Source organism: Rhinatrema bivittatum, chromosome 1 (assembly GCF_901001135.1).
Source record: "Rhinatrema bivittatum chromosome 1, aRhiBiv1.1, whole genome shotgun sequence".
In the NCBI taxonomy this organism is placed as follows: domain Eukaryota; kingdom Metazoa; phylum Chordata; class Amphibia; order Gymnophiona; family Rhinatrematidae; genus Rhinatrema; species Rhinatrema bivittatum.
Window position 1 is genome coordinate 820422232 of NC_042615.1, and position 27191 is coordinate 820449422.

The window sequence follows — 27191 nt, forward strand, 5'->3', positions numbered from 1 at the left end:
AAGGCCTTGTTTACTCGTTTCAAATTCAAAATCGGCCGGAACGTACCTTCCTTCTTTGGGACCGCGAAGTAAATGGAATATCGGCCTGTCCTGGTCTCGTCCGGAGGAACGGGCAATATTGCCCCCAGGGTCCGTAACCGGTTCACAGTTTGGGCTATAACCAATTGTTTTTCCGGAGGACCGCAAGGAGATATCATAAAAAGATCCCGGAGGGGCTGAGCAAACTCCAACTCATAACCGTAACGAACAACGTCGAGGACCCACTGATCTGAAGTGACCTTGACCCATTCCTCCCAAAACAGGGACAACCGACCTCCAATGCGGGGGAAGGAGGAATGGGCCTGCGTGCCTTCATTGCGAAGGTTTCCCGGCGGGCAAGTTCTGCGAGGATCCCAAACTCTGCGGACGCCTGCCTCGAAAGGAAGGAGACCAAGGTTGAGACCTGGGACCCTGCTGTTTCTGGGGAAAGGGGCCGCCCCTTCCCATGCGAAACCGGCGTTGCCCTCTAAACCGGGACCGTACATTCCCGAAAGATCGAAACTGACGGGGCTTGTCCTCCGGTAACTTATACATCTTATTATCCCCCAAGTCTTTGATGAGTTGATACAACTCCTCACCAAACAACAACTTCCCCTTGAAGGGAAAGGAGGCTAGACGCGATTTAGAAGAGGCATCCGCCGACCAACGACGGAGCCAAAGTAAACGCCTAGCAGCGACCACTGATGACATAGTGCGGGCCGAAGTCCTCAACAAATCATACATGGCATCTGCCGTGTAAGCGACTGCCGCCTCCACACAGTTGGCCTGCTCCGCCTCGGCCGGCGGGAGGTCCTGCGTGGTAAGCAATTGTTGAACCCAGCGGAGAGTGGCTCTCTGAACCATACTGCTACACGCCGCTGCTCGGACTCCCAAGGCCGCTATCTCAAAAATGCGCTTCAAAAGAACCTCTAACTTTCGGTCTTGGAGATCTTTCAGGGCTACCCCTCCTGTGACGGGAATGGTAGTATGCTTAACCACAGCTGTGACCGCCGAATCCACTGAAGGGACCTTAAAAATCTCCAAAGAATCTGAGGGCAGGGGATATAACTTATTCATTGCCCTGCTAACGCGCAAAGATGCCTCCGGAACCTCCCATTCCTTAGATACGAGCTGTAACACCTTGGAATGTAAGGGAAAGGTTTGGGGGGGGGGGCCCTCAGATCCGCCATAGCTACGTCCCCTGTGGAAGTATCCGTCTCCTGTTGCGGTGCTGGGATTTCTAACTCCTTCAAAACATGAAGGATCAAAAAGTTAAGTTCGTCTTTGCCAAACAGACGCAAAACCTGGGGGTCATCCCCTTCGAGAGACCCCTGAGTGTCAGAGACCTCTGTCCCTGCGCCATCCGGAGAGCCCTGGGTGAGATCCGGGACCCCCGGACTACCTGCGCCCCCTAATGACTGAGCTCCGGCTTTGTCTGAGGCCCCAGCCTTCTCCTGAGCCCTAGACTTTCCCTGGACAGGAGACACCTTAGGAACCTTTGCGGGAGGGGGATCATCCGGCTCCCAACCTGCCTCTGCCTCTAAAAACGCTTGGTGCATCAAAAGCACAAATTTAGAAGAAAAGGGCACTCTCCTTTTTCTTGAGCCCCCCGCGGGCTGTTCCGAAGGGGGGCCCCCCCCTTCGGAACAGCCTTCGGAGAATTGGATGCTGTTCCAAAGGGGGGGCCCCCCCCCTTCGGAGAATTGGATGCTGTTCCGAAGGGGGGGCCCCCCCCTTCAGAACAGCCTTCGGAGAATTGGATGCTCCTCGAGCCCCCCGCTCGAGGAGCATCCAATTCTGAGCCACTGCACGGGCTTAAGGCAGGCGGTGACAGAGGAGAGGAGTCCTCATCCTCCGACGCAGAATCAGCAGGCTGCCGCGTGGCCAAGATGGCCGCCGGCTCCCTCTCACTAGGAGGCGGGGCTGACGATCGTGCGGCTGCCAGTCTCCCCAGCCGCGCCGAAGAAGAGCCAGAAGTGCCGCTGCGGGCAGCGCTCGGCCCCCGGAAGGGTCCCTCGCCCCTGGGAATACAGCGGGAGCAGAGACCCTCCCTGGAGAGTCGCGCCCCCACCCTTCCACAGGCCGTGCAGGCCGAAGACCACGGCATCGGGAGGCTGAAGGAAAAGCGCGCCAAAGGTAAGTTTCCTCCGAAAGCTGTAAAATCGCGCCAAAAGCAAGCTGCCTCAGAGAGCTGCAAAATCGCCGGGTGAAAACTTTCCACCCCTTCCGGAGTCCCTGGTCAGCGCGACTGGAAGCGCGGCAGGCTAGGGCTTAAAGCTAGATCACTGCCTGCCCCCAACAGGACTTACGTGTCCTTGATCTTCTCCTTTTAATGTGGTTTTTTTTTTTTAAATTTAAATAAAAGAAATCCCTCTTCAGATTAAAAAATCTGGAATGAATATACTTAGAGGGGGGGAGGGTGAATGGCCCACTGGTAAGCTCTCCCCCAAGACGAAAGGGACACACTAAATTCCAGCAAATGAGTGAGAGCAATGCTCTCAGCGCCTGCCTTAACGCTGCACCTAATAAATCAGAACAACCCCTAGGCAAAGATCTAGTAGACTTTTTTTTTTTGTTTTTTTTTAAACTAAAAAAGAGAATGAAACCAGTTGATCTAGACAGTATAGACAGTAAAGTAATAAATAACACCTGAAAGGATTTTAGTCAGGACAGACAGGACCGCAGTTTATGCCTCTCAATCTGCTGGAGTCAGAGGAAATACTGAAGGATGGCAGGTGGCACCCCAGTATATCTAGGGGGTGCGTTCAGTTTTCTCTCTGACTCCATCTGCTGGAGGGGAGGCATAACCCAGCAGTCTGGACTGATCCTGGTACGTACAGGGAACAGGTTTTATCAAACAAGTTTACAACCATTTCTCTGGTTTAGGAAAAACTGCTAACATTAAAGAACTTTAGACAAAAGTGTTATACAAAAACACAATTATTAATAGTTATAGCCTTGGTTCATGGAGTGTGAGACCAGAAAGGAGACCTAGGTGAAGTGGTTAAAAAAAAAAATAAAAAATATTCAGAACAGAAGCAGAAGTTGCACGGGAGGTCAAATATTGATGAACTGGGTGATAATGAGCCTATGACGATAGTTGTGCAGCACTCAGCTCTAAGCCACAAACTGTATTATTAGTCTCATTATAGAACACATTATCCTTTTCATATGCATTGTCACTTGGATAATGTTGAGCCTCAACGTAAAAACCACAAGTACACACAGTCTGTGACATCAGCACAAACTAAGGGCAAACAGCCAAAAATTACTGTCCAATCGCAAGCCTGCCTCATTTGTATATTCTCATCGATATTTATTCCCCCTGTTCCATGGGGAAAACCCCAGCATTCATGCACACACACATATGTGCAAAGCCACATATAGCAGTGAGGAAAACAACCATCAATGGTTTAGCAAGGAGCAGCACAGGTGGAACTGCTGGTAAGCAAGGCCAACCTGCGTCTAAATGTTAACACCATTTCCAACCTCTGTGTTCTTTAGCTTCTTCGCTTATAGCTGTCCTGTCCACGAAGGGACAGACTTCACAGGAACAGAGCCACACATTTCTTCCTTACATACACCTTGCGATCCTTAACTGTCATGGTTTCAGAACTGCCTTGGCACCTTCCACCAAGAAGGGGAGAGAGTGGGGGCTCTTCTCCTGCTAATGGAGAACCTGATTCTGCCTGCCCACCCAGCTAATAACCCATAACTTCCAGATCAATACCAGCGGCTCCTTTCTGGCTGCAATTACTCACTTTGCTCTTCACTGGCAGATGGCTGGTCCTCCTCTGAGCATGCTTGGCTTCTTTCTGGCCAGCTCTGTCTCCCAAACTCTTCCTTCCCCTCTGGCGAGTATGGCAGATGTCTCACATCAGACCTGCCTTCTTGCCGCTCTGTTCGGGATTCTTTTTTCCTGACATCTGGAAACAGAAAATTAAAGCAATAAGCACCAGAATGGGAAGATTTCTGGGAAAAGCAGTGAGGGAACATCCTAGTGGAACATCAGCATGTTCAACAATCTCCCTCACTGACAAGTAAGGGATGACCTAGTGATTCAGTGGCATGTACTATACACTGCCATGGAGAGAGCCCGTGTTCAGGACCTGAGCCCAGCCTCTGCTAGAGATGCTGTGAAGGCAGTGTTCACAACCCCTAGGGCGAGAGGAAATCTTGGCCATTGCTCACTGGTGACACCTAGTAGCCAGACTTGGATCCACAAGGGTATCAGTGTTTGTGGCCCTGAATGGGCAGAATTTGGAAGATATAAAATAAGAAATAGCAGTAGTGATTAAAAAAAAATGGAATGTTAGGAATTATTTGGAAAGGGATGCACTCATTGCTTTCTGCTTAATTACTAAAACCTGCTTCTCAGTGTCTCCCTCTGAACCTCTTATCTCCACTACAGCCTATTCACTATTCAGCTGCATGACTTTTTTTCTTTGGTGTCATTACTACATGTAACCAGTACATTTGCTCCCTATCTATGTCTGCAAATATTTCTACCTTCTCCTGCTCACCTACAAGTAAGAGCACTGAAAGGAGAGAAATACTTGCTGGTGGCTGCAGAGAATCGATAAGTACTGCTTTTGGAAATTTTTAGAACAAATGTTTTAGGGAGAATTAACTATAGGAAAATTAGTTTCTTACCTGATAATTTTCGTTCCTGTAGTACCAAGGATCAGTCCAGGACACCTGGGTTGTGTCTCCGCACCAGTAGATGGAGACAGACTAAAACTTGTGGGCGGAGCATATATGCCCCTGTGCCAGTCACAGCCCCTCAGTCATACGTAATGTCAAAGTAGACAAAAGCCAAAAGGCAACCATAGCTAACCATACAACTTGGTAGGGAAAAGAAAACCAACACCCCTACAGGAACCAGACTCCCCAACCGGGAGAGCGAATGGATCAGCGTACTGAAAAACACAATAATGAGCGGACTCTCCGTTACTATAACGCAACACTGCGGGCGGGATCCTGGACTGATCCTTGGTACTACAGGAACGAAAATTATCAGGTAAGAAACTAATTTTCCTTTCCCTGTACGTACCAGGATCAGTCCAGGACACCTGGGATGTACCAGAGCTAACTTACCGAGGGTGGGAAGCAGAGAGTCCCGCTCGGAGTACCCTCTCTCCAAAACCCCCAGCTTCAGTAGCCTGACATCCAACCGGCAATGTTTAATGAAGGTATGCAACGACTTCCAGGTATCCGCCCTGCAAAGCGTGTCGAATGAGCCCGAAGACCCACCGGCGGCGATTTTCCGCGCAGAATGTACGCAGAACCAATGGCGTCCTTGAGCCAACGGGCAATTGTCGTGCGGGACGCCGCAGCACCTTTCTTTGGACCCGAAGTTAACACAAACAGATGATCCGTCACCCGAAACGGATTAGTAACCTCCAGATAGCGAAGCCGGGACCTCCGCACATCTAGTTTTCTCAAGTCTTTTGTTTTCGGGTCCGAAGACTCCGCAACCGAGAAAGCGGGAAGTTCAATTGACTGATTCAAATGGAACGACGACACGACCTTAGGAAGGAAGGAGGTAACCGTCCGCAAGGAGACCACCGAATCGGAGATGCGCAAGAAGGTCTCCCTACAGGACAACGCCTGTAATTCTGAAAACACGACGGGCCGATGCAATCGCCACTAGGAATACGGTCTTCAAGGTGAAATCCTTGAGCGTAGAACGTTTCAGGGGCTCAAAACGGCACTGAGCATAAGGCTGAGAGTACCCAGTTGAGGTTCCAAGACGGGCAAGGGGGCCGCAACGGAGGACGGAGGTGCTTAGCCCCCCTAAGAAAGCGGGAGATATCCGGGTGGAGAGCCAGAGAGATCCCCCGGACCTTACCACGCAAACAGCCAAGCGCCGCCACTTGAACCCGAAGGGAATTACACGCTAAACCTTCGGCGAGCCCCGCCTGGAAAAAAAAGCCAGAATATCGGGAATAGAAGCGGAAGTGGGGTCTAGGCCCCACTCCATGCACCATTCCTCAAAAACTACCCAGACCCGAACATAAGCTAGGGACGTAGACTGTTTTCTGGATCTCAGCAACGTAGCAACGACCGCATCCGAATAGCCTTTTCTCTTCAACCGATACCTCTCAAAAACCATGCTGCGAGACAAAAGTGAGCCACATCCTCCAAACAGACGGGGCCCTGACGAAGGAACCCCGGGAATCCCTGTAGACGAAGGGGTGCGGCCACTGACAGCTGGACCAGGTCCGCAAACCACGGACGGCGTGGCCACTCCGGCGCCACCATGATCACATTGGATGGATGCAATTCTATGCGCCGTAGGATCTTTCCGATCATGGGCCACGGTGGGAACACATAGAGAAGCACATCCACCGGCCAGGGAAGCACCAACGCGTCGACTCCTTCTGCTCCCCTTTCGCGACGTCGACTGTAAAATCGCGGAGCCTTCGCGTCGTGCCAGGTGGCCATCAGATCCATGTGGGGCATTCCCCAAGTCCGGCGAATGAAGAGAAACGCCTCGTCCGCCAACTCCCACTCTCCGGGATCCAAGCGGTGACGACTGAGAAAATCCGCCTGGACGTTGTCGATTCCCACTATGTGGGAAGCCACGAGATGGCTGAGATGCCGTTCTGCCCAGAGCATCAAGAGCCGCGCCTCCTCCGCCACTAGAGGACTTCTTGTCCCTCCCTGGCGATTGATGTAAGCCACGGTGGTAGCGTTGTCCGACCATACCCGGACCGCCTGTCCGCGCACGAGGGGTAGAAAAGCTTGCAGCGCCAGACGGACCGCTCTGGTCTCCAGCCGGTTGATAGACCACCGGGTCTGCGACTCTGACCACAGACCCTGAACCGACTTCCAGCTCAGGCTGGATCGCGCCTGCCCCTCGAGAGGTAGAGGTAGATAGAAATCCTCGGAAACCGGTTTCCAGCGGGAAAGCAATGAGGACTGCAGCGGCCATAGATGAGCGAACGCCCAAGGGACTAACGCCAGCTTGGATGCCATAGACCCCAGAACCGTCAGGTAATCGCAGACTCGTGGCCGGTGTAGCGACAAAAAACGTAGCACCTGAGACTGCAGTTTGCATATCCGGTCCTGCGAGAGAATCACACTGCCTCGCTACGTGTCGAACAGGGCTCCAAGATATTCCAAGGACTGAGAGGGTTCGAGATAACTCTTGTTGAAGTTGACCACCCAGCCCAGGGACTGCAAGAGCTGTAACACCCTGGCCACCGCCTGCCGACACAGACTCTGAGACTTCGCCCGGCTCAGCCAATCGTCGAGGTAAGGGTGAACCAGCAGGCCTTCCCGCCGCAACTGCGCCGCCACGACCACCATCACTTTCGTGAATGTCCGAGGCGCTGTCGCCAGGCCGAACGGAAGCGCCCGGAACTGAAAGTGCCTGCCCAGAATGCCAAACCTCAGAAACCGCTGAAACGCTGGTTGAATTTCCACATGAAGGTATGCTTCTGTGAGATCTAGGGACGCCAGGAATTCGCCGGGACGCACTGACGCGATCACTGACCGAATGGTCTCCATTTTGAAGTGAGGGACTCGAAGGCATCTGTTGACTCCTTACAGATCCAGAATTGGGCGGAAAGTGCCGTCTCTCTTGGGGACTAAGAAGTAAATGGAGTACCGGCCCTTGCCGTACTGAGCGGCCGGAACCGGCGAGATGGCTCCCAGTCTTTCTAGTCTTTGGATGGTATCTAGCACCGCCGCCTTCTTCTTGGGATCCTTGCAGGGTGAGACCAGGAATTTGTCCGTTGGGATGCGAGCCAAATCTAACTCGTAGCCATGTTTTATCACGTCGAGGACCCATTGATCCGATGTCACGCTGGCCCATTCCTCGAGGAATAAGGATAGACGCGTCCCCACGTTTGGAACAGCGTGCCGAGGACGCGACGAGGGATGGGCCGGCCGAACTTCATTGCGAAGGCTTGGACCCCGCACCCGACGGGGCCCCTCCTTGCCGGCCAAAACGTTTGCCCCGAAAGGACTGCTGCCACTGGGTGTACCGAGAGGAAGACGGCCTAGGGTCCAGAGGATCTTTGTGGCCTAGACTTCCTGGGCCCCCTGAACCGGGCTCTGCCTGAAAAGGAAAATCTCGACCGGGTCCTATCCTCCGGCAGCTTAAACGCTCGGTTCTCCCCCAGGTAAACCATCAAATCGTCCAACTCCTTGCCGAACAGCAATGTCCCCTTAAAAGGCAAAGCCCCGAGGTGAGCCTTGGAAGAGCCATCCGCTGCCCAATTGCGCAGCCAAAGGAGACGACGTGCCGACACCGCTGCCACCATGGACCTAGCTGAGGTGCGCAAAAGATCATGGAATGCATCCGCGCCATAGGCAATGGCCGCCTCCAATCTGTCAGCTTGGGAAGCCTCCTCTGAAGAGAGACCCGCATTCGCCTGCAGGACTTGAGTCCAGCGCAGACTAGCACGCATAGCAAAATTTGTGCAACTGGCGGCACGCACCCCTAGGGCAGAAACCTCAAAAATATTTTGAGTTGAACCTCCAACGTACGGTCTTGAATATCCCGGAGGGCTGTCGCTCCCGTGACCGGGATGGTAGACCTCTTCGTGACAGCTGACACTGCCGAATCCACCTTTGGGAGTCGGAGGAGCTCTAGCGCGTCCTCCGGCAAAAGGTAAAGTTTGTCCATGGCCTTGCTGACCTTCAGACCTAACTCCGGAGTATCCCATTCCTTGAAGAGGATATCCGTGGACGAAAAAATGAAAAAACGACCGCCGGCCCTGTGAACCCAATCAGAACAGGATCCATATTTGCCTCCTGGCGGACCACCACCGGAGGAGCCTCAATCCCCAGCTCCTGGAGAATGGCCGGAATGAGTGGCGACAGTTCCTCTCTGCGGAACAGACGCACCACCTTGGGGTCATCCCCGTCGACGGCCTGCGCTCCTTTACCTGTACTGGGCTGCGCCGAGCCATCTGCTGCTGCCGTCCCGGCCCCAGGCAGGGGCTCCTCGGAGGCCTCTGTGTCCGCCCCGGAGGTATCCTCGGAATCCGAGTTCTGCGGCACCCCTCGGGGAAGCCGTTTGCCCCAGGCCGCTCTCTGGGTGGTCTTCGCCACCCTCCTTGCCATCTTCTTCTGCGGCGGGGACCGGTGGACCCTTGAACGCGAGGCGTCCCCCCGTCTGCGCTTGCTGCGCTTATAACGGCGCAGCAAAAGCGCCAAATCTTCAGAAAACTTGCCCGAATCCGTTGCGTCGCTTTCCGAATGCCCCCGGGACTGGGGCCCCTCTGAAGGGACCTCCACCGCTGCACCCCGCTGCGGGGAAAGCGTAGGAGGTAAAACCGAGGCCCCCACCGTTTCCCGCGAAGCTACCCGGCCGGTAGACAAAATGGCCGCCATTCCCGCGCTGACCAGGAACGGGTCAGGAGCCTATCAGGGGGACCCCCCCCTTGCGACGGCGATCCCGGGAACGGGCCCCCCGAGGAGCCGCCGACGATCCCTCGTCTCCCGGGACGCAGGCCGAGCAAAGCCCGTCCCGGGAGAGACGTGCGCGCGCCGAGTCGCAGGCCCTGCACTGCGAGCCGCGCGGCCCTGCAAAAAACCGCGGGAAACCAAAGACGCGCCGAAAAGCACTGAGGGACGCCGAATAAACACAAAAATTCAACGCGGCGAAAATCGGCGACCTCCCCCCTGCCGAAGACGCCCCCCCTCGAGCGGAACGGAGCGCAACGCCAGGGAACGGAGAGCCGACTGAAAACAAAAGTAAAAACACTTTTTTTTTTTTTTTTTTTTTTTTTTTAAATAAGAAAAAAAAAACGCTGTCCCAGGTGCTGAAAAGCCCTATGTCCTGCAGGGGTGAGTGAACCGGGCTCCCCGGTGTCACCCCTGACGCTGCTACTAGTCCAGCCGGGTCCTCAACCCTAGCAGCGGCCTCAACCTGGGGAGGGTAGTCCCCTCAGGACCTCTCAACTCCCCAGGGAGGCAGGGCAACTGGGACTAGAATTAAACAAGATTAAATAAAACCTAATTTGAAGAAAAAAACCAAGTTAGGCCTAATAAAATCAACCACAAAAGCGAACCTGACTAACCAACAGAATCAGGCCCGACAGGGCTGTGACCAGACCTGCACCACCTACTGGAGACAGAGTAAGACTGAGGGGCTGTGACTGGCACAGGGGCATATATGCTCCGCCCACAAGTTTTAGTCTGTCTCCATCTACTGGTGCGGAGACACAACCCAGGTGTCCTGGACTGATCCTGGTACGTACAGGGAATGGGGTATATTTTATATTGTGTTTTTATGTCTGTATTAAATAGCTAGTCAGAAGCAGGCAAAAGCCAGGAGTTTTGTGTGTTTGTATGAAGTTTACCCACCGGTGAGTGTTATAGGCGTGTACCCGGTGCAAAGAGCTTCTGTCTTTCAGAGAACAAGTCCGATCTCTGGACACAAGAGTAGCAGACCTGGAGTAGCTGAGGCAGACAAAGAGGTATGCAGATGAGACCTTCAGGGACATAGTAGCCAAGTCCCTGAAGTACTTGAGTTTGGCAACCCTGGTGCTGCCTTGGAGGAGAAAGATCTCCTGGTTGAAGAACATTAAACTGGTGCAGCAGGAACCTGCTCTCCAGGTGATGCAATGTCCTCTCCACCCGAGGTTGTCTCCCCCAGGGCTACTGCCCAGGAGGGAAGGGTTAGGTCGGCCGTCATAGCTGGTGACTCGATTATTAAGAATGTAGCTAGCAGGATGGCTGGTGGGTGTGAGGATCGCCTGGAAACATGTCTACTTGGTGCAAAGGTGGCAGACCTCACGCGGCACCTAGATTGGATTTTAGACAGTGATGGGGAGGAGCCGACTGTCGTGGTACATGTGGGAGGGAAGTTCTGGAAGCCAAATTTAGGCTCTTAGATAGAAAGCTGAAAACCAGACCCTCCAGAGTAGCATTCTCTGAAATGCTACCTGTTCCACGTGCAGGTCCCCAGAGGCAGGCAGAGCTCCGGAGTCTCAATGCATGGATGAGACGATGGTGCAGGGAAGAGGGATTCAGTTTTGTAAGGATCTGGGGAACCTTTTGGGGAAAGGGGAGTCTTTTCCAAAGGGATGGGCTCCACCTTAACCAGAGTGGAGCCAGGTTGCTGGCACTAACCTTTAAAAAGGAGATAGAACAGCTTTTAAACTAGAATAAAGGGGAAAGCCAATAGTCGCTCAGCATTGCATGGTTCAGAGGAAAGTATCTTTGAAGGATACTAATGAAGAATTAGGGCATAAAAGAATCACCTGAGCTAAAGATTTCCAAATTATCTCTAACAACTGAAAAGCAGGTTGTTAATACAAACAAAACACACACTTTGAGGCAAAAACTCATAATAAAAGCCTTTTAAAATATATCCAAAGCAAGAAACCTGTGAGGGAGTCGATTGGACCATTAGATGACAGAGGGGTTAAAGGGGTTCTTAGGGAAGATAAGGCTATTGCAGAAAGACTAAATTAATTCTTTGTCTCCATGTTTACTAATGAGGATGTTGGGGAGATAACCGTTCCAGAGATGGTTTTCAGGTGTGATGAGTCAGACGAACTGAATGAAATCACTGTGAACCTGGAAGATGTAGTAGGCCAGATTGACAAACTAAAGAGCAGCAAATCACCTGAACCGGATGGTATGCATCCTAGGGTACTGAAGGAACTAAAAATGAAATTTCTGATCTATTAGTTAAAATTTGTAACCTATCATTAAAATCATCCATTGTACCTGAAGACTGGAGGGTGGCCAATGTAACCCCAATATTTAAAAAAGGCTCCAGGGGCGATCCGGGTAACTATAGACCAGTGAGCCTAACTTCAGTGCCGGGAAAAATAGTGGAAACTATTTTGAAGATCAGAATTGTAGAGCATATAGAAATACATGATTTAATGGAACATAGTCAACATGGATTTACCCAAGGGAAGCCTTCCCTAACAAATCTGCTTCATTTTTTTTTGAAGGGGTTAATAAACATGTGGATAAAGGTGAACCGGTAGATATAGTGTATTTGGATTTTCAGAAGGCGTTTGACAAAGTCCCACATGAGAGGCTTCTACGAAAACTAAAAAAATCATGGGATAGGAGGCGATGTCCTTTCATGGATTACAAACTGGTTAAAAGACAGGAAACAGAGTAGGATTAAATGGTCAATTTTCTCAATGCAAAAGGGTAAACAGTGTGCCTCAGGGATTTGTACTTGGACTGGTGCTTTTCAATATATATATATATATATATATATATATGAATGATCTGGAAAGGAATACGAAGAGTGAGGTTATCAAATTTGCGGTTGATACAAAATTATTCAGAGTAGTTAAATCACAAGCAGACTGTGATACATTACAGGAGGACCTTACAAGACTGGAAGATAGGGCATCCAAATGGGAGATGAAATTTAATGTGGACAAGTGCAAGGTGTTGTATATAGGGAAAAATAACCCTTGCTGTAGTTACACGATGTTAGCTCCTAATATGGAACCTACCACCCAGGAAAAAGATCTAGGCATCATAGTGGATAATGCTTTAAAATCGTTGGCTCAGTGTGCTGCAGCAGTCAAAAAAGCAAACAGAATGTTAGGAATTATTAGGAAGGGAATGGTTAATAAAACGGAAAATGTCATAATGCCTCTATATCACTCCATGGTGAGACCACACCTTGAATACTATGTACAATTCTGGTCGCCACATATCAAGAAAGATATAGTTGTGATGGAGAAGGTACAGAGAAGGGCAACCAAAATGATAAAGGGGATGGAACAGCTCCCCTATGAGGAAAGGCTGAAGAGTTTAGGGCTGTTCAGCTTGAAGAGACAGCTGAAGGGGGATATGATAGAGGTCTTTAAGATCATGAGAGGTCTTGAACAAGTAGATGTGACTCGGTTATTTACACTTTTGAATAATAGGAGGACTAGGGGGCATTCCATGAAGTTAGCAAATCTCACATTTAAGATTAATCGGAGAAAATTCTTTTTCACTCAATGCAAAATAAAGCTCTGGCATTTGTTGCTAGAGGATGTGGTTAGTGCAGTTAGTGTAGCTGGGTTCAAAAAAGGTTTGGATAAGTTCTTGGAGGAGAAGTCCATTAATGGCTATTAATCAAGTTGACTTAGGGAATAGCCACTGCTATTAATTGCATCAGTAGCATGGGACCTTCTTAGTGTTTGGATAATTGCCAAGTTCTTGTGGCCTGGTTTGGCCTCTGTTGGAAACAGGATGCTGGGCTTGATGGACCCTTGCTCTGACCCAGCATGTCAATTTCTTATGTTCTTATGAAATGTCTGTATGCTAATGCCAAGAGTCTAAGAAGTAAGATGGGACAGTTAGCGTGTATAGAAGTGAATGACAGACTTAATTGGCATTTCAGAGACATGGTGGAAGGAGGATAACCAATGCTTCTGCTGGGAGACTCAATCATCAGAGGAACCAATTTGGGAGCACATTTTGATAGCAACAACAGATAAATGCCTTCCAGGATCCTCAGCTAGTAGAAATGCAAACCAGATAGTCCAAGTCATTGAAGATGAAAATAAGAACTTTGATATCAGTGTTGTCATCCATCTGCAGATCAATGACCTCAATAGAAATGGTATCCTTGAAATACAAAAAGATTTCCAACATCTAGGCAAGATAAAACACATTGCAAAGACTATTGCCTTTTCGGAATATTACCTGTTCATGGAAAGGAAAATGAGAAGTTAAGTCATATAATTTCAATTCCTGGCTCAAAACCTGGTGTACAGACAGCGGTTTTGGATACATTGGAGGCTGGGGTCATGTATGGAGCAGTAAAAGGCTTTATGGCAAGGATGGCCTACATTTGTCTATAACAGGAAGGAGGATGCTAAGTGAGAAATTCAGATCATATATTAATCAGACATTTAAACTAAAGAAGGGGGGTGGCAGGAGATGGCCAATGTAATTGGCATGTCACCCCAAGCAATACAGGAAGTGAGAGGAGAAAACAAAAATCAATCAGCTCAAAAAAGCAGTAAAGGTGCCTTGGAGGTGCAACAAATCAAGGGAGAAAAATTGGAAAGCGATGACTACAAATGCTCAGTTTGGGCAATAAAATCACAGACCTGGAGGCAGACTTGGACACTGTTGCAGTTACAGAGACCTGGTTCACAGACTCATGATTGATATACAGCCATACCAGGCTATAACCTGTTAAGGAAGGACGGCAAGGTCAGAAAACAGGGAAGAATAGCTCTTTATGTCAAAAACAATATCCAAAAAACTGAATTACAAGGAATGAGGGGTAAAGAAGAAGCATTATGGGCCGTCCTAAAAAAAAAAAAAAAAAAGATGGTGCATCCATTGTTACTGGAGTAGTTTACAGCCCTCCAACTTAAATGGAAGATCTAGACACAGATCTGGTCAAAGACATCCAAAAGGTGGAAAAAGAAGGGAAAGTGTTGATTGTTGGAGATTTTAATCTGCTGGATTTAGACTGGAGAATCTCTTCTGTGGAATATACCAGAAGAAGAGAGATAGTGGAGGCACTGCAAGGGGCTCTGTTCAAACAAATGGTAATGGAACCCACGAGGGAGAGAGTTATACTCAACTTGGTGCTCACTAACAGGAAAAATGCTTAATTTCTGGGTGGGTGCCCACCTCAGCAGCACTGATCAAACAGTATGGTTTGATACTGTAAATAGGATACGGAGAAGTCACACAAAGACCTGGGTTCTGAATTGCAAAAATACGGTCTTTGTCGAAATGGGGACGTACCTGGAGGTAAAACTAGAAGGCTAGGAAAAAATGGGAAAAGTGGAAAAACAGTGGCCAAACTAAAAGGAGCAATTACAAAGGCAACAAATCTATGTGTTAGAAAAGTAAACAAAAGTAAGAGAAATAAAAAAATGATCTGGTTCTCAAAGAAGGTGGCTGATAAAAGCAAAAAGAACAGCGTTCAAAAAATATAAAGGATCCCAAAAAGAGGAACACAGGGAAGAATATCAGGCGAAACTGAGGGAGGCAAAGAAAGAAATCAAGAAAGCTAAAAATCAGGCAGAAAAAAGGATTGCCAAAGAGGTAACAAAACATTTTTAAGATATATCAGAGAAAAGAGAAAGGTCCAAAGTGGTATAGTAAAATCGAAAGGTGACAGAGACAAACAAATGGCTGAAATACTAAAAAATACTTCAGTTCGGTTTTCACTAGAGACAACCCTGGAGAAGGACCATCGCTAGTTAACAAGACTGTGGATGGGGGTGGAGTAGATGAAACTCCATTTACAGAAGAGAATGAATGGGAAGAGCTGGAGAAACTGAAAGTGGACAAGGCCATGGAGGTCGGATGAGGTACATCCCAGGATACTGAGGGAGCTCAGAGATGTGCTGGCAGATCTGCTGTGACACCTGTTCAATAGATCCCTTGAAACGGGAGTGATGCCACAAGATTGGAGAAGAGCGGTGGTGGTCCCGCTTCACAAGAGTGGGATCAGAGAGGAGGCTGGAAAGTATAGGCCGGTTAGCCTCACCTCGGTGGTGGTGGGAAAATTAATGGAAACTCTGCTGAAGGAAAGGATAGTGTATTATCTACAATCCGGTGGGTTGCTCAATCTAAGGGCCTGACAGACATATCTGATTTTTTTGATTGGGTGACTAGAGAATTGGAGCAGGGAAGAGCGCTCTATGGGGCAGATTTTATAAATCTGTGCACACACGTGCTTTTGTTCGCACACTAGGCACGAACAAGAGTACACGGAATTTCAATAGATATGCGCGTATCCATTAAAATCTGGGGTCGGCGTGCAAGGCTGCCCAAAATCGGCAGCCTGCCTCCTTTCCCTCCCCCCACCTTCCCCTACCTAACCCCCCCCGGCCCTATCTAAATCCCCCCTACCTCTATCATGAAAGTTACGCCTGCTCGAAGCAGGCGTAACATTGCGCGTGCTGGGCCGGCTGCTGCGCTCCAGGGTCCGGTTCGGAGGCCACGGCCACGCCCCCGGAACACCCCCAGGCCGAAACCACGCCCGGCCCAAAACCATGCCCGTGGTGCCGACCCCAGATGACGCGCTAATGCGTCACACCCCCTTGACACGCCCCCCCAAAGCGCGTCCCGGAAGCCTATGCAACATAGGCTCGGTGCGCGCAGGGGGTGTTTGGGCCATGTTTTCGGGGGGTACGCACGTACCCCTTTGAAAATCTGGCCCAATGTGATTTACTTGGATTTTAGTAAAGCTTTTGATACGGTCCCACATAGAAGACTCATGAATAAAATGAGAAGCTTGGGAATGAGTGCTAAAGTAGTGCGTGGATTACAAACTGATTGACATCAGAAGACAGCATGATGCTAAATGGAACCTACTGTGACGAGAGAACAGCATTAAGTGGAGTGCCACAGGGATCGGTGTTGGGACCAGTTCTGTTCAGTATCTTTCTGAGCATCATTGCGGAAGTGATAGAAGGTTAAGTTGGTCTATTTGGAGACGATACTAAGATCTGCAACAGAGTGGACATGCCAGAAGTAGAGAACGAGACGCAATTTAAGGAAGCTTGAACAGTGGTCGAATACATAGCAGCTGGGATTCAATGACAAGACGTGCAAGAGCATTGCATCTGGGGTATGGTAATCCAAAAGAGTTGTATGTGATGGTGGGTGAAGGACTGTTGTGCACGGAGCAAGAGAGACACTTTGGGGTGATAGTGTCTAGCAATCTGAAGGCAGTGAAGCAATGCGACAAGGCGATAGCTAAAGCCAAATGAATGCTGGGCTGCATAGAGAGAGGAATAACCCGTAAGAAAAAGGAGGTGATAATCCCCTTGTACTGCCTTGATGACACCTCACCTGGAGTACTGTGTTCAGTTTTGAAGACCTTATCTCAAAAGGGACAGAAACAAGATGGAGGCGACCCAGAGAAGGACGATCAAAATGGTGGGGGTCTCCATCAAATGACTTATGAGGAGAAATTGAAGGATCTAAATATGTATACCATGGAGGAGAGTAGGTGCAGGGGAGATATGATAAAGACCTTCAGATTCCTGAAAGGTTTTAATGATGCACAATCAACAACAACAAACCTTTTCTGTTGGAAAGAAATCAGTAGAGCTAGGGGTCACTAAATGAAACTCCAGGGAGTATGACTCAGAATCAATGTCAGGAAATATGTCTTCATGGAGAGGGTGGTGGTTGCCTGGAATGCCCTTCCAGAGGTGGTGGTGAAGACAACAGTAAAAAATTTCAAAGGGGCATGGGAAAAACACTGTGGATTCCTAAAGGCTAGAGGTTGGGAATGAAGAAAATAGTGCAAGGGGGTAACTTGCTGGTGTAGTGGTTGCTACCCTTAACCAATAAGCCTTCATACTGTTGATGGAATGCCAACATTGCTCTCTACTTCAACAGCAAGAGGTAAAGGGGTATTGGACGGTAACTTATATGGAGCGGTAGATATTACCATAAGCTTGCTGGGCAGACTGGATGGACAATTTGGTCCTTTTCTGCCATTTCTGTTGGGCAGTGCTATACCTGAATACACATTATACTGCAATAAGAGAGGAGCAACATGGTGGCGGGGTGGCGCTTTATGTCTGGGATGGCATAGAGTGCAACAGGATAAAGATCCTGCAAGAGACTAAATGTACAATCAAATCTTTATGGGTAGAAATCTCTTGAATGTTGGGGAAGAGTATAGTGATAGGAGTATACTACCATCCACCTGGCCAAAATGATGAGATGGACAGTGAAATGGTAAGAGATATTAGGGAAGTTAATCAAATTGGTAGTACAGTAATAGTGGGAGATTTCAATTTCCCCAATATTTACTGGGTAAATGTAACAGAGGAATGCTAGAGAGATAAAGTTCCTGGATGGAATACATGACAGTTTTATGGGGCAAATGGTTCAGGAACAGACAAGAGACGAAGCAATTCTAGATCAAATTCTCAGTGGAGCACAGATTTGCTGAGAGAGATAACTGTGGTTGGACCGCTTAGCAATAGTGATCAATTGATCAAATTTGAATTAATGACTGGAAGGGTGCCCTAAGTAAATCCACGGCTCTAGCACTAAACCTTCAAAAGGGAAACTGATAAAATGAGAAAAATAGTTTTAAAAAACCTGAAAGGTGTAGCTAAAAAGGTTAAGAGTGCCCAACAGACATGGACATTGTTAAAAAATATCTTAGAAGCGCAGTCCAGATGTATTCCATGCATTAAGAAAGGTGGAAGGAAGGCCAAACTATTGCTGGCATAGTTAAAAAGTGAGGTGAAAGAGGCTAATTAGCCAAAAGATATTCATTCAAAAATTGGAAGTAGGATCAATCAGAAGAAAATAAGATAAAGCATAAGCATTGGCAAGTTAAATGTAAGTCACTAAGACAGGCTAAGAGAGAATTTGAAAAGAAGAAAAAAAAATGATAAAACCTTTAAAAAATATATTTAAAGCAGAAAGCCTGCAAGAGAGTCGGTTGGACCATTAGATGATACAGGGGGTTAAAACAGGCACTTAAGGAAGATAAGGCCATTGCGGAAATACTAAATGAATTCTTTGCTTCTGTGTTTACTGAAGAGGATGTTGGGAAGATACCTGTTCCAGAGACAGTTTTCAAGGGTGACGATTCAAATGAACTGAACCAAATCACGGTGAGACTGGAAGATGTAGTAGGCCAGACTGACAAACTGAAGAGTAGTAAATCACCTGGACTGGATGGTATACACCCCAGGGTTCTGAAAGAACTAAAAAATAAAATTTCAGACCTATTACAATTAATTATAACCTATCATTAAAATCATCCATTATTTATTTATTTATTTATTTATTTTATTTAACAGTTTTATATACCGAAATTCTTGTAAGGGTTTACAAATCAGTTCGGTTTACATTGAACAGAAAAACAGTGCTTCGGTAAATGAAAGCAATTACATAGAACATTAACAGAGCTTCGAATGTGAACAATTACAAAGAACTAATAATAAATATCTTATTAACCAACAAACAAGCAGAACAACATTTAACATTTGTACAGAAAACAGTGTATCATAACAGTGTATAATATCTGAAGACTGGAAGATGGCCAGTTTAACTTTGATATTTAAAAAGGGCTCCAGGGGCAAACCAGGAAACTATATTCCTGCAAAGGTTAAAAGTGTTCAACAGAATAAATTTAAAAAAAAAAAAAAAAAGTGTTCAACAGGCTTGGACATTGTTTAAAAATGCAATCCTAGAGGCGCAGTCCATATGTATTCCACGCATTAAGAAAGGTGGAAGGAAGGAAAAACGATTACCATCATAGTTAAAAGGTGAGGTGAAAGAGGCTATTTTAGCCAAAAAAAATCCTTCAAAAATTGGAAGAAGGATCCATCTGAAGAAAATAGGATAAAACATAAGCATTGTCAAGTTAAGTGTAAAACATTGATAAGACAGGCGAAGAGAGAATTTGAAATGAAGATTGGCCATAGAAGCAAAAACTCATAATAAGAACTTTTTAAAATATATCCAAAGCAAGAAACCTGTGAGGGAGTCGGTTGGACCATTAGATGACAGAGGGGTTAAAGGGGCTCTTAGGGAAGATAAGGCCATTGCAGAAAAACTAAATTAATTCTTTGCTTCTGTGTTTACTAATTAGGAAGTTGGGGAGATAACAGTTCCAGAGATGGTTTTCAGGGGTGATAAGTCAGACGAACTGAATGAAATCACTGTGAACCTGGAAGATGTAGTAGGCCAGATTGACAAACTAAAGAGTAGCAAATCACCTGGACTGGATGGGTATGCATCCTAGGGTACTGAAGGAACTAAAAAATGAAATTTCTGATCTATTAGTTAAAATTTGGAACCTATCATTAAAATCATCAATTGTACCTGAAGACTGGAGGGTGGCCAATATAACCCCAATATTTAAAAAAGGCTCCAGGGGCGATCCGGGTAACTATGGACCAGTGAGCCTAACTTCAGTGCCGGGAAAAATAGTGGAAACTATTCTCAAGTCAAAATCGTAGAGCATATAGAAAGACATGATTTAATGGAACAAAGTCAACATGGATTTACCAAGGGAAGTCTTGCCTAACAAATCTGCTTCATTTTTTTGAAGGGGTTAATAAACATGTGGATAAAGGGGAACCAGTAGATGTAGTGTATTTGGATTTTCAGAAGGCGTTTGACAAAGTCCCTCATGAGAGGCTTCTACGAAAACTAAAAAGTCATGGGATAGGTGGTGATGTCCTTTCATAGATTACAAACTGGCTAAAAGACAGGAAACAGAGTAGGATTAAATGGTCAATTTTCTCAGTGGAAAAGGGTAAACAGTGGAGTGCCTCAGGCATCTGTACTTGGACCGGTGCTTACATATATAAATGATCTGGAAAGGAATGTGACGAGTGAGGTTATCAAATTTGCTGATGATAACAAAATTATTCAAAGTAGTTAAATCACAAGCAGACTGTGATACATTACAGGAGGAACATGCAAGACTGGAAGATTAAGCATCCAAATGGCAGATGAAATTTAATGTGGACAAGTGCAAGGTGTTGCATATAGGGAAAAATAACCCTTGCTGTAGTTACACGATGTTAGGTTCTATATTAGGAGCTACCACCCAGGAAAAAGATCTAGGCATCATAGTGGATAATACTTTAAAATTGTCGGCTCAGGGTGCTCCAGCAGTCAAAAAAGCAAAATAGAATGTTAGGAATTATTAGGAAGGGAATGGTTAACAAAACAGAAAATGTCATAATGCCTCTACATCGCTCCATGGTGAGACCACACCTTGAATACTTTGTACAATTCTGGTCGCCACATCTCAAAAAAGATATAGTTGCGATGGAGAAGGTACAGAGAAGGGCAACGAAAATGATAAAGGGGATGGAACAGCTCCCGTATGAGGAAAGGCTGAAGAGGTTAGGGCTGTTCAGCTTGGAGAAGAGACGGCTGAGGGGGGATATGATAGAGGTCTTTAACGAGTAGATGTGACTCGGTTATTTACACTTTCGAATAATAAAAGGACTAGGGGGCATTCCATGAAGTTAGCATGGGGCACATTTAAGACTAATCGGAGAAAATTCTTTTTCACTCAACGCACAATAAGGCTCTGGAATTTGTTGCCAGAGGATGTTGTTAGTGCAGTTAGTGTAGCTGGGTTCAAAAAAAGGTTTGGATAAGTTCTTGGAGGAGAAGTCCATTAACGGCTATTAATCAAGTTTACTTAGGGAATAGCCACTGCTATTAATTGCATCAGTAGCACAGGATCTTCTTAGTGTTTGAGTAATTGCCAGGTTCTTGTGGCCTGGTTTTGGCCTCTGATGGAAACAGGATGCTGGGCTTGATGGACCGTGATCTGACCCAGCATGGCAATTTCTTATGTTCTTGAGCCTGACTTCATAGCTGGGAAAAATCATGGAAATTATTAAAGAATAAAATCACAGAACATTTAGATAGCCATGATTTAATGGGACACAGCCAGCATGGTTTTACCCAATGGAAGTCTTGCCTCAAATCTCCTACATTTTTTTAAGGGGTGAATAAACATGTGGACAAAGGTGAACCGGTACATGGATTTGGATTTTCAGAAGGTATTCGACAAAATCCCTCCTGAGAGGCTTCTGAGAAAACTAAAAAATCATGGGATAGGAGGTGATGTCCTTTTGTGGATTTCAAACTGGTTAAAAGAAAGGAAACAGATTAGGATTAAAATGGTCAATTTTCACAGTGGAAAAAGATTTCACAGTGGAGTGCCTCAGGGATCTGTACTTGGACCAGTGATTTTTAATATATTTACAAATTATCTAGAAAGGGATACGACGAGCGAGGTGATCAAATTTGCGAATGACACTAAATTATGCTGAGTAGTTAAATCTCAAGTGGATTGTGATAAACTGCAGGACCTTGTGAGACTGGATGACTGGGCGTCCAAATGGCAGAAGAAATTTAATGTGGACAAGTGCAAGGTGTTGCATATAGGGAAAAATAACCCTTGCTATAGTTACACGATGTTAGCTCCTAATATGGAACCTACCACGCAGAAAAAAGGTCTAGGCATCATAGTGGATAATACATTGAAATTGTCGGCTCAGTGTGCTGTGGCAGTCAAAAAAGCAAACAATGTTAGGAATTATTAGGTAGGGAATGGCGAATAAAACAATGTATCGCTCCATTGAGAGACCGCACCTTGAATACTGTGTGCAGTGCTGGTTGCTGCATCTCAAAAAAGATATTGTTGCACTGGAGAAAGTGCAAAGAACATTGACCAAAATGATAAAGAGAATTGAACTGTTTCCCTATGAGGAAAGGCTATAGAGGTTAGGACTGTTCAGCTTGGAGAGAGATGGCTGAGGGGGGATATGATAGAGGTGTTTAAAATCATGAGAGGTCTAGAACGGGTAGATGTGAATCGGTTATTTACTCTTTCGGATAGTAGAAAGACTAGGGGGCACTCCATGAAGTTAGCATGGGGCACATTTAAAACAATCGGAGAAAGTTCTTTTTTACTCAACGCACAATTAAACTCTGGAATTTGTTACCAGGGGATGTGGTTAGTGCAGTTAGTATAGCTGTGTTTAAAAAAGGATTGGATAAGTTCTTGGAGGAGAAGTCCATTACCTGCTATTAAGTTCACTTAGAGAATAGCCACTGCCATTAGCAATGGTTACATGGAATAGACTTAGTTTTGGGTACTTGCCAGGTTCTTATGGCCTGGATTGGCCACTGCTGGAAACAGGATGCTGGGTTTGATGGACCCTTGGTCTGACCCAGTATGGCATTTTCTTATGTTCTTAAGATTTACTCTCTCAAAGGCCGTTTCAGTAAAAGTCGCGGGAGAGTGCCCACTCTCCCGGCATGTGCACAGGCCACTCTACTGTGCGCGCAATTCAGTATTTAAATGAGGGTCCACGGTAAAAAGAACGGTGGCTGTCATCGGGTTTGACAGCAGACGCTGAATTTTGCTGGCGTCTGTTCTCAAACCCGCTGACAGCCATGGGTTTGGAAACCGGACTCCGGCAAAATTGAGCGTCTGGTTTTCGACCCGCGAGCCGATTTTATTTATTTAATTTGTTTTTTACTTTGGGACCTCCGACTTAATATCAGGTCGGAGGGTGCACAGAAAAGTAGTTTTTACTGCTTTTCTGTGCACTTCCCCGGCACCGACAGAAATATGCGCCTACCTTTGGGTAGGCGCTAATTTTTTAAAGTAAAATGTGCAGCTTGGTTGCACAATTTACTTACTGAATCGCGCGGGAATAACTAATAGGGCCATCAACATGCATTTGCATGTTGTGGGCGCTATTAGTTTCAGGGGGGTTGGATGCTCGTTTTCGACCCCTTACTGAATAAGGGGTAAAGCTAGCGCGTCAAAAATGCACGTCCAAACGCGGGTTAACAGTCAGACAATAAAAGGACTAGGGGGCACTCCATGAAGTTAGCAAGTAGCTAAATTAAAACAAATCAGAGAACATTTAAGCTCTGTAATTCATTGTCAGAGGATGTGGTAACGGCAGTTAGTGTAATTGGGTTTAAAAAAGGTTTGGAAAAGTTCCTAGAAGAGAAGTAAATAAATTGGTATTAATCAATAAGGAATAGTAGCTTGGGATCTATTTAATATTTAGGTACTTGCCAGGTACTTGTGACTTGGTTGGCCACAGGATGCTGGGCTTGATGGACCCCTGATTTGACCCAGTAAATCTTCTACTCAACCACGACATTTACATGGATAACTCTTGTATAATCCTAGGCGTGTGTGTGTATATGTGTATATATATATATATATATATATATCCCTTGTATATAATCCTCGGCATTCAACCCTGGTGTATATATTAGAGACCTTGTATATAATCCTTGACTGACAAGCCTGGTGTATAAACTTGGGTATATATTCCCTCTGTTATATAATCAGTCTAAAAAATCCATTGTATACTGAAACCAACACTCGAATTAACCTCCTTCTCCCTCTAAGTAACCAATTAAATATGGCTCTTAGTGACCTTGGGCAAGTCACTTTACCCTCCATTGCTTCAGGTACAAAACTTAGATTGTAAGCCCACTGGGGATAGGGAAACACTTACAGTATCTGAATGTAAACCAATGTGAAATCTCAGACTGAATGTTGGTATATAAAAATTATAAATAAATAAATTGCCTCTCCTCTCTTATGTCCCCCTGCATCCCTCCTCATGACTTCCATTCATCGGACAAGCTGCTCTTTATCTGTGCCCTTCTCCATCATTAACTCCTGACTCCCTGCTTTCCACCTTGTTGTGCTGTACGTCTGGAAGAGTTTTCTTGAACTGTGTGCTGTGCCCACTCTTTGGCTAAATCAAAATCCCACTTCTTTGAAGTTGATTTTAAATCTTAAATCCTGGATTTCCGTGATCATAGTCTATGTTTACTGATGTCTATTTTTCTTGCCCATGTCTCTTGACTAGACTGTAAGCTCCTCAGAGCAAGGACTCCCTCTCATATGTATCTGCTCAATGTGGTATATGTCTACTAATACTTACATAAATAAGCAGTGGTAGAACAGAAAATAAACCAGAAGATATACTGCCTTTGTGTCAAGCCATGCTGTAACTGCACCTTGCATACTGAGTTCAGTGGTGGGCACCCCATTACAAAAAAAATGAAAAAACCATGCTAAAGGGGGTGGAATGACTGCTCTATGAGGAAAGGGTAAAGAGGTTAGGACTGTTCAGCTTGAAGAAGAGACGGCTGAGGGGGGATATGATAGAGGTCTATAAAATGAGTGGGGTGGAACAAGCTGATGGGGAATTATTAGGAAGGGAATGGTAAATAAAACGGAAAATGTCATAATGCCTCTATTTCGCTCCATGGTGAGACTGCACCTTGAATACTGTGTACAATTCTGGTCACCGCAACTTGGAAATGGAAAAGGTACAGAGAAGGGCGACCAGAATGATAAGGGGAATGGAACAGCTCCCCTATGAGGAAAGACTAAAGAGGTTAGGACTTTTCAGCTTGGAGAAGAGACGGCTGAGGGGGATATGATAGAGGTGTTTAAAATCATGAGAGGTCTAGAACGGGTAGATGTGGAGGAGGAGAGGTTTGCCTACCTGCCTTTGAGGGACGTTATCGAGGCGTTTTTCCTTCAATTACCTGGATTATACAGCAGGACTGAGTTTTGGACTCCCGGGGGTAGCTTGTCTGCCCCGATGGTAACATCAGCCAATCAGCTTCTGCAACGCTAAAAGGAGGAGCCGGAAGAGGTGGATATAAAGGCTCTCCTTCGGTGCGCAGCTGCCGACGGCGCGGCTTTGACCGGACTCGCCGGAATTGCCGTCAGACTTTTAAAAATTGTTTTTCGGACACTGGAGATTCAGGTAGGCTAATTATCTCTCTAACCCTCCTAGGAGACAGTACTGAAATTTGTAGAGTAACCGCTATACCATTCTGAAATTAAATCATTTTTGTTTTTACTATTGCTACTCAATATGCTGCACACTAAGAGGAAAGCAAAAATAAGGCTACCTCTTAGTGACTCGTCCGATTTAGTTCAGAGGACCGTGGTGGAATGGTTAAAACCTCCCCAAGATAACCCCGTAGAGGGAGCCGCAGTAGTTGAAGTTGAGGAGCAACAACTTCAACTTATGGCTGAAGACATCTCGCTTAGTCCGGAGGCGCCTGAGATTCCATCCCCACCTGGTGATAGAGGTGACATCCTCCAAGTTTCACCATGTATCTCCCAGCAGAGGCAAGATCAAGAATCTCAGGAAAGTATCCACATACCAGAAATATCTTCAGAAATAGAAGCAATTAGTAGTCAACTATTTGCACCTAACCAAGAGAGTACCCCAAAGATCATTAAAGGGACAGAACAAGATATTAAACAGAAGGGAAAGAAAGTGGAAAGAAAATCTCAAAAGGTCATCATAAAACCCGGGAACATCACAATGGAAACATTATGGACATATATTGCAAAATTAGATGGGTCTATAATGAAACTTGCCGATGTAGTACAGGAAACAAATATAGTGGTTAAAAGAAATTCAGAAGTGTTAGAAACTCAAAAGAAACAAATCATTAATATAGAAAAACGTGTTACGCAAATTGAAAAGGTTCAAAATCTTCAAATTAAAGCAGAAGGAGAAGTAAATAGAAAGATTGAGTTTTTAGAAAATCATATCCGCACTTGTAATTTGAGGGTTATGAATTTTCCTAAAATGGAAAAAATAAGTCCAACAGAATTATTTAGATCTTATGTGGTACAGATACTAGGGATACCAGAAAAATGTATACCAACTACAACAAAAGCTTTCTATTTGAATACAATGGTTAAAAGTAAAGAACCTAAGGGTTCAAAGGATGGAGTAGTAGATACTTCTATGAATTTAACTGACTTCTTGATGAAGTCGCAGGAAGATATTAATATCGATAATCGAGCCACATTATTGGTTTCCTTTGCGTTTATATCAGACAAGGAAAATGTATTAAGAAATTTCTTTAGAAATAGACAAAAAAGTTTTTACGGGCAAAAAATCTGGATCTATCCGGATTTGGTTAAGTCAACACAACTAAGGAGAAAGGAATTCTTAACTTACAGGAAAAGGGTAATTGAGGGTGGGGGGCAATTTTATTAAAATATCCATGTAAATGCTTTGTTAAGTATAAAGATCATAATTATGTGTTTACGGTTCCTGAACATCTTGATGCACTGCTGGGGAAAGAGAGTCAGGCTGAAGAAAGTAAATGAGGAGGGATCTACATGCTTTCTTTATAGTAAATTCTATATTATGCTCCTTATATGAGTACTACTCCTATGTTTCCTATTTGTAAAATACAGAATAATGAATATATATGATTGTTAGATTTTTTGCTGACATGAAAATTTTCCTCCTTTTTCAAATTCTGTATTATATTCTGTATTAAAGTAACTATCTTTGAATAATTGATAAATAAAGAATTAAAAAAAACAAAACAGGTAGATGTGACTCTGTTATTTACTCTTTCTGATATTAGAAAGACTAGGGGGGACTACAGGAAGCTAGAATGTGACATATTTACAACTAATCGGAGTAAGTTCTTTTTCACTCAACGCACAATTAAACTCTGGAATTTGTTGCCAGAGGATGTGGTTAGTGCAGTTAGTGTAGCTAGGTTCAAAAAAGGTTTGGATAAGTTATTGGAGAAGTCCATTAACTGCTATTAATCAATTATTCTTAGGGAATAGTCACTGCTATTAATTGCATCAGTAGCATGGGATCTTCTTAGTGTTTGGGTCTTGCCAGGTTCTGGTGGCCTGGTTTGGCCTCTGTTGGAAA

General features: G+C 45.8%; 1 protein-coding gene across 3 annotated transcripts in view; it reads right to left on the bottom strand.

Moving 5' to 3' along the window:
• LOC115078928 overlaps positions 1–27191 on the bottom strand; it is a 134205-nt gene that overhangs the window by 92735 nt on the left and 14279 nt on the right. For all 3 annotated transcript variants that reach the window (XM_029582040.1, XM_029582039.1, XM_029582037.1), the window contains exon 2: positions 3780–3944. In XM_029582040.1, coding sequence (XP_029437900.1) covers positions 3780–3944 — 165 coding nt within the window. The remainder of the gene's footprint in view (positions 1–3779; positions 3945–27191) is intronic.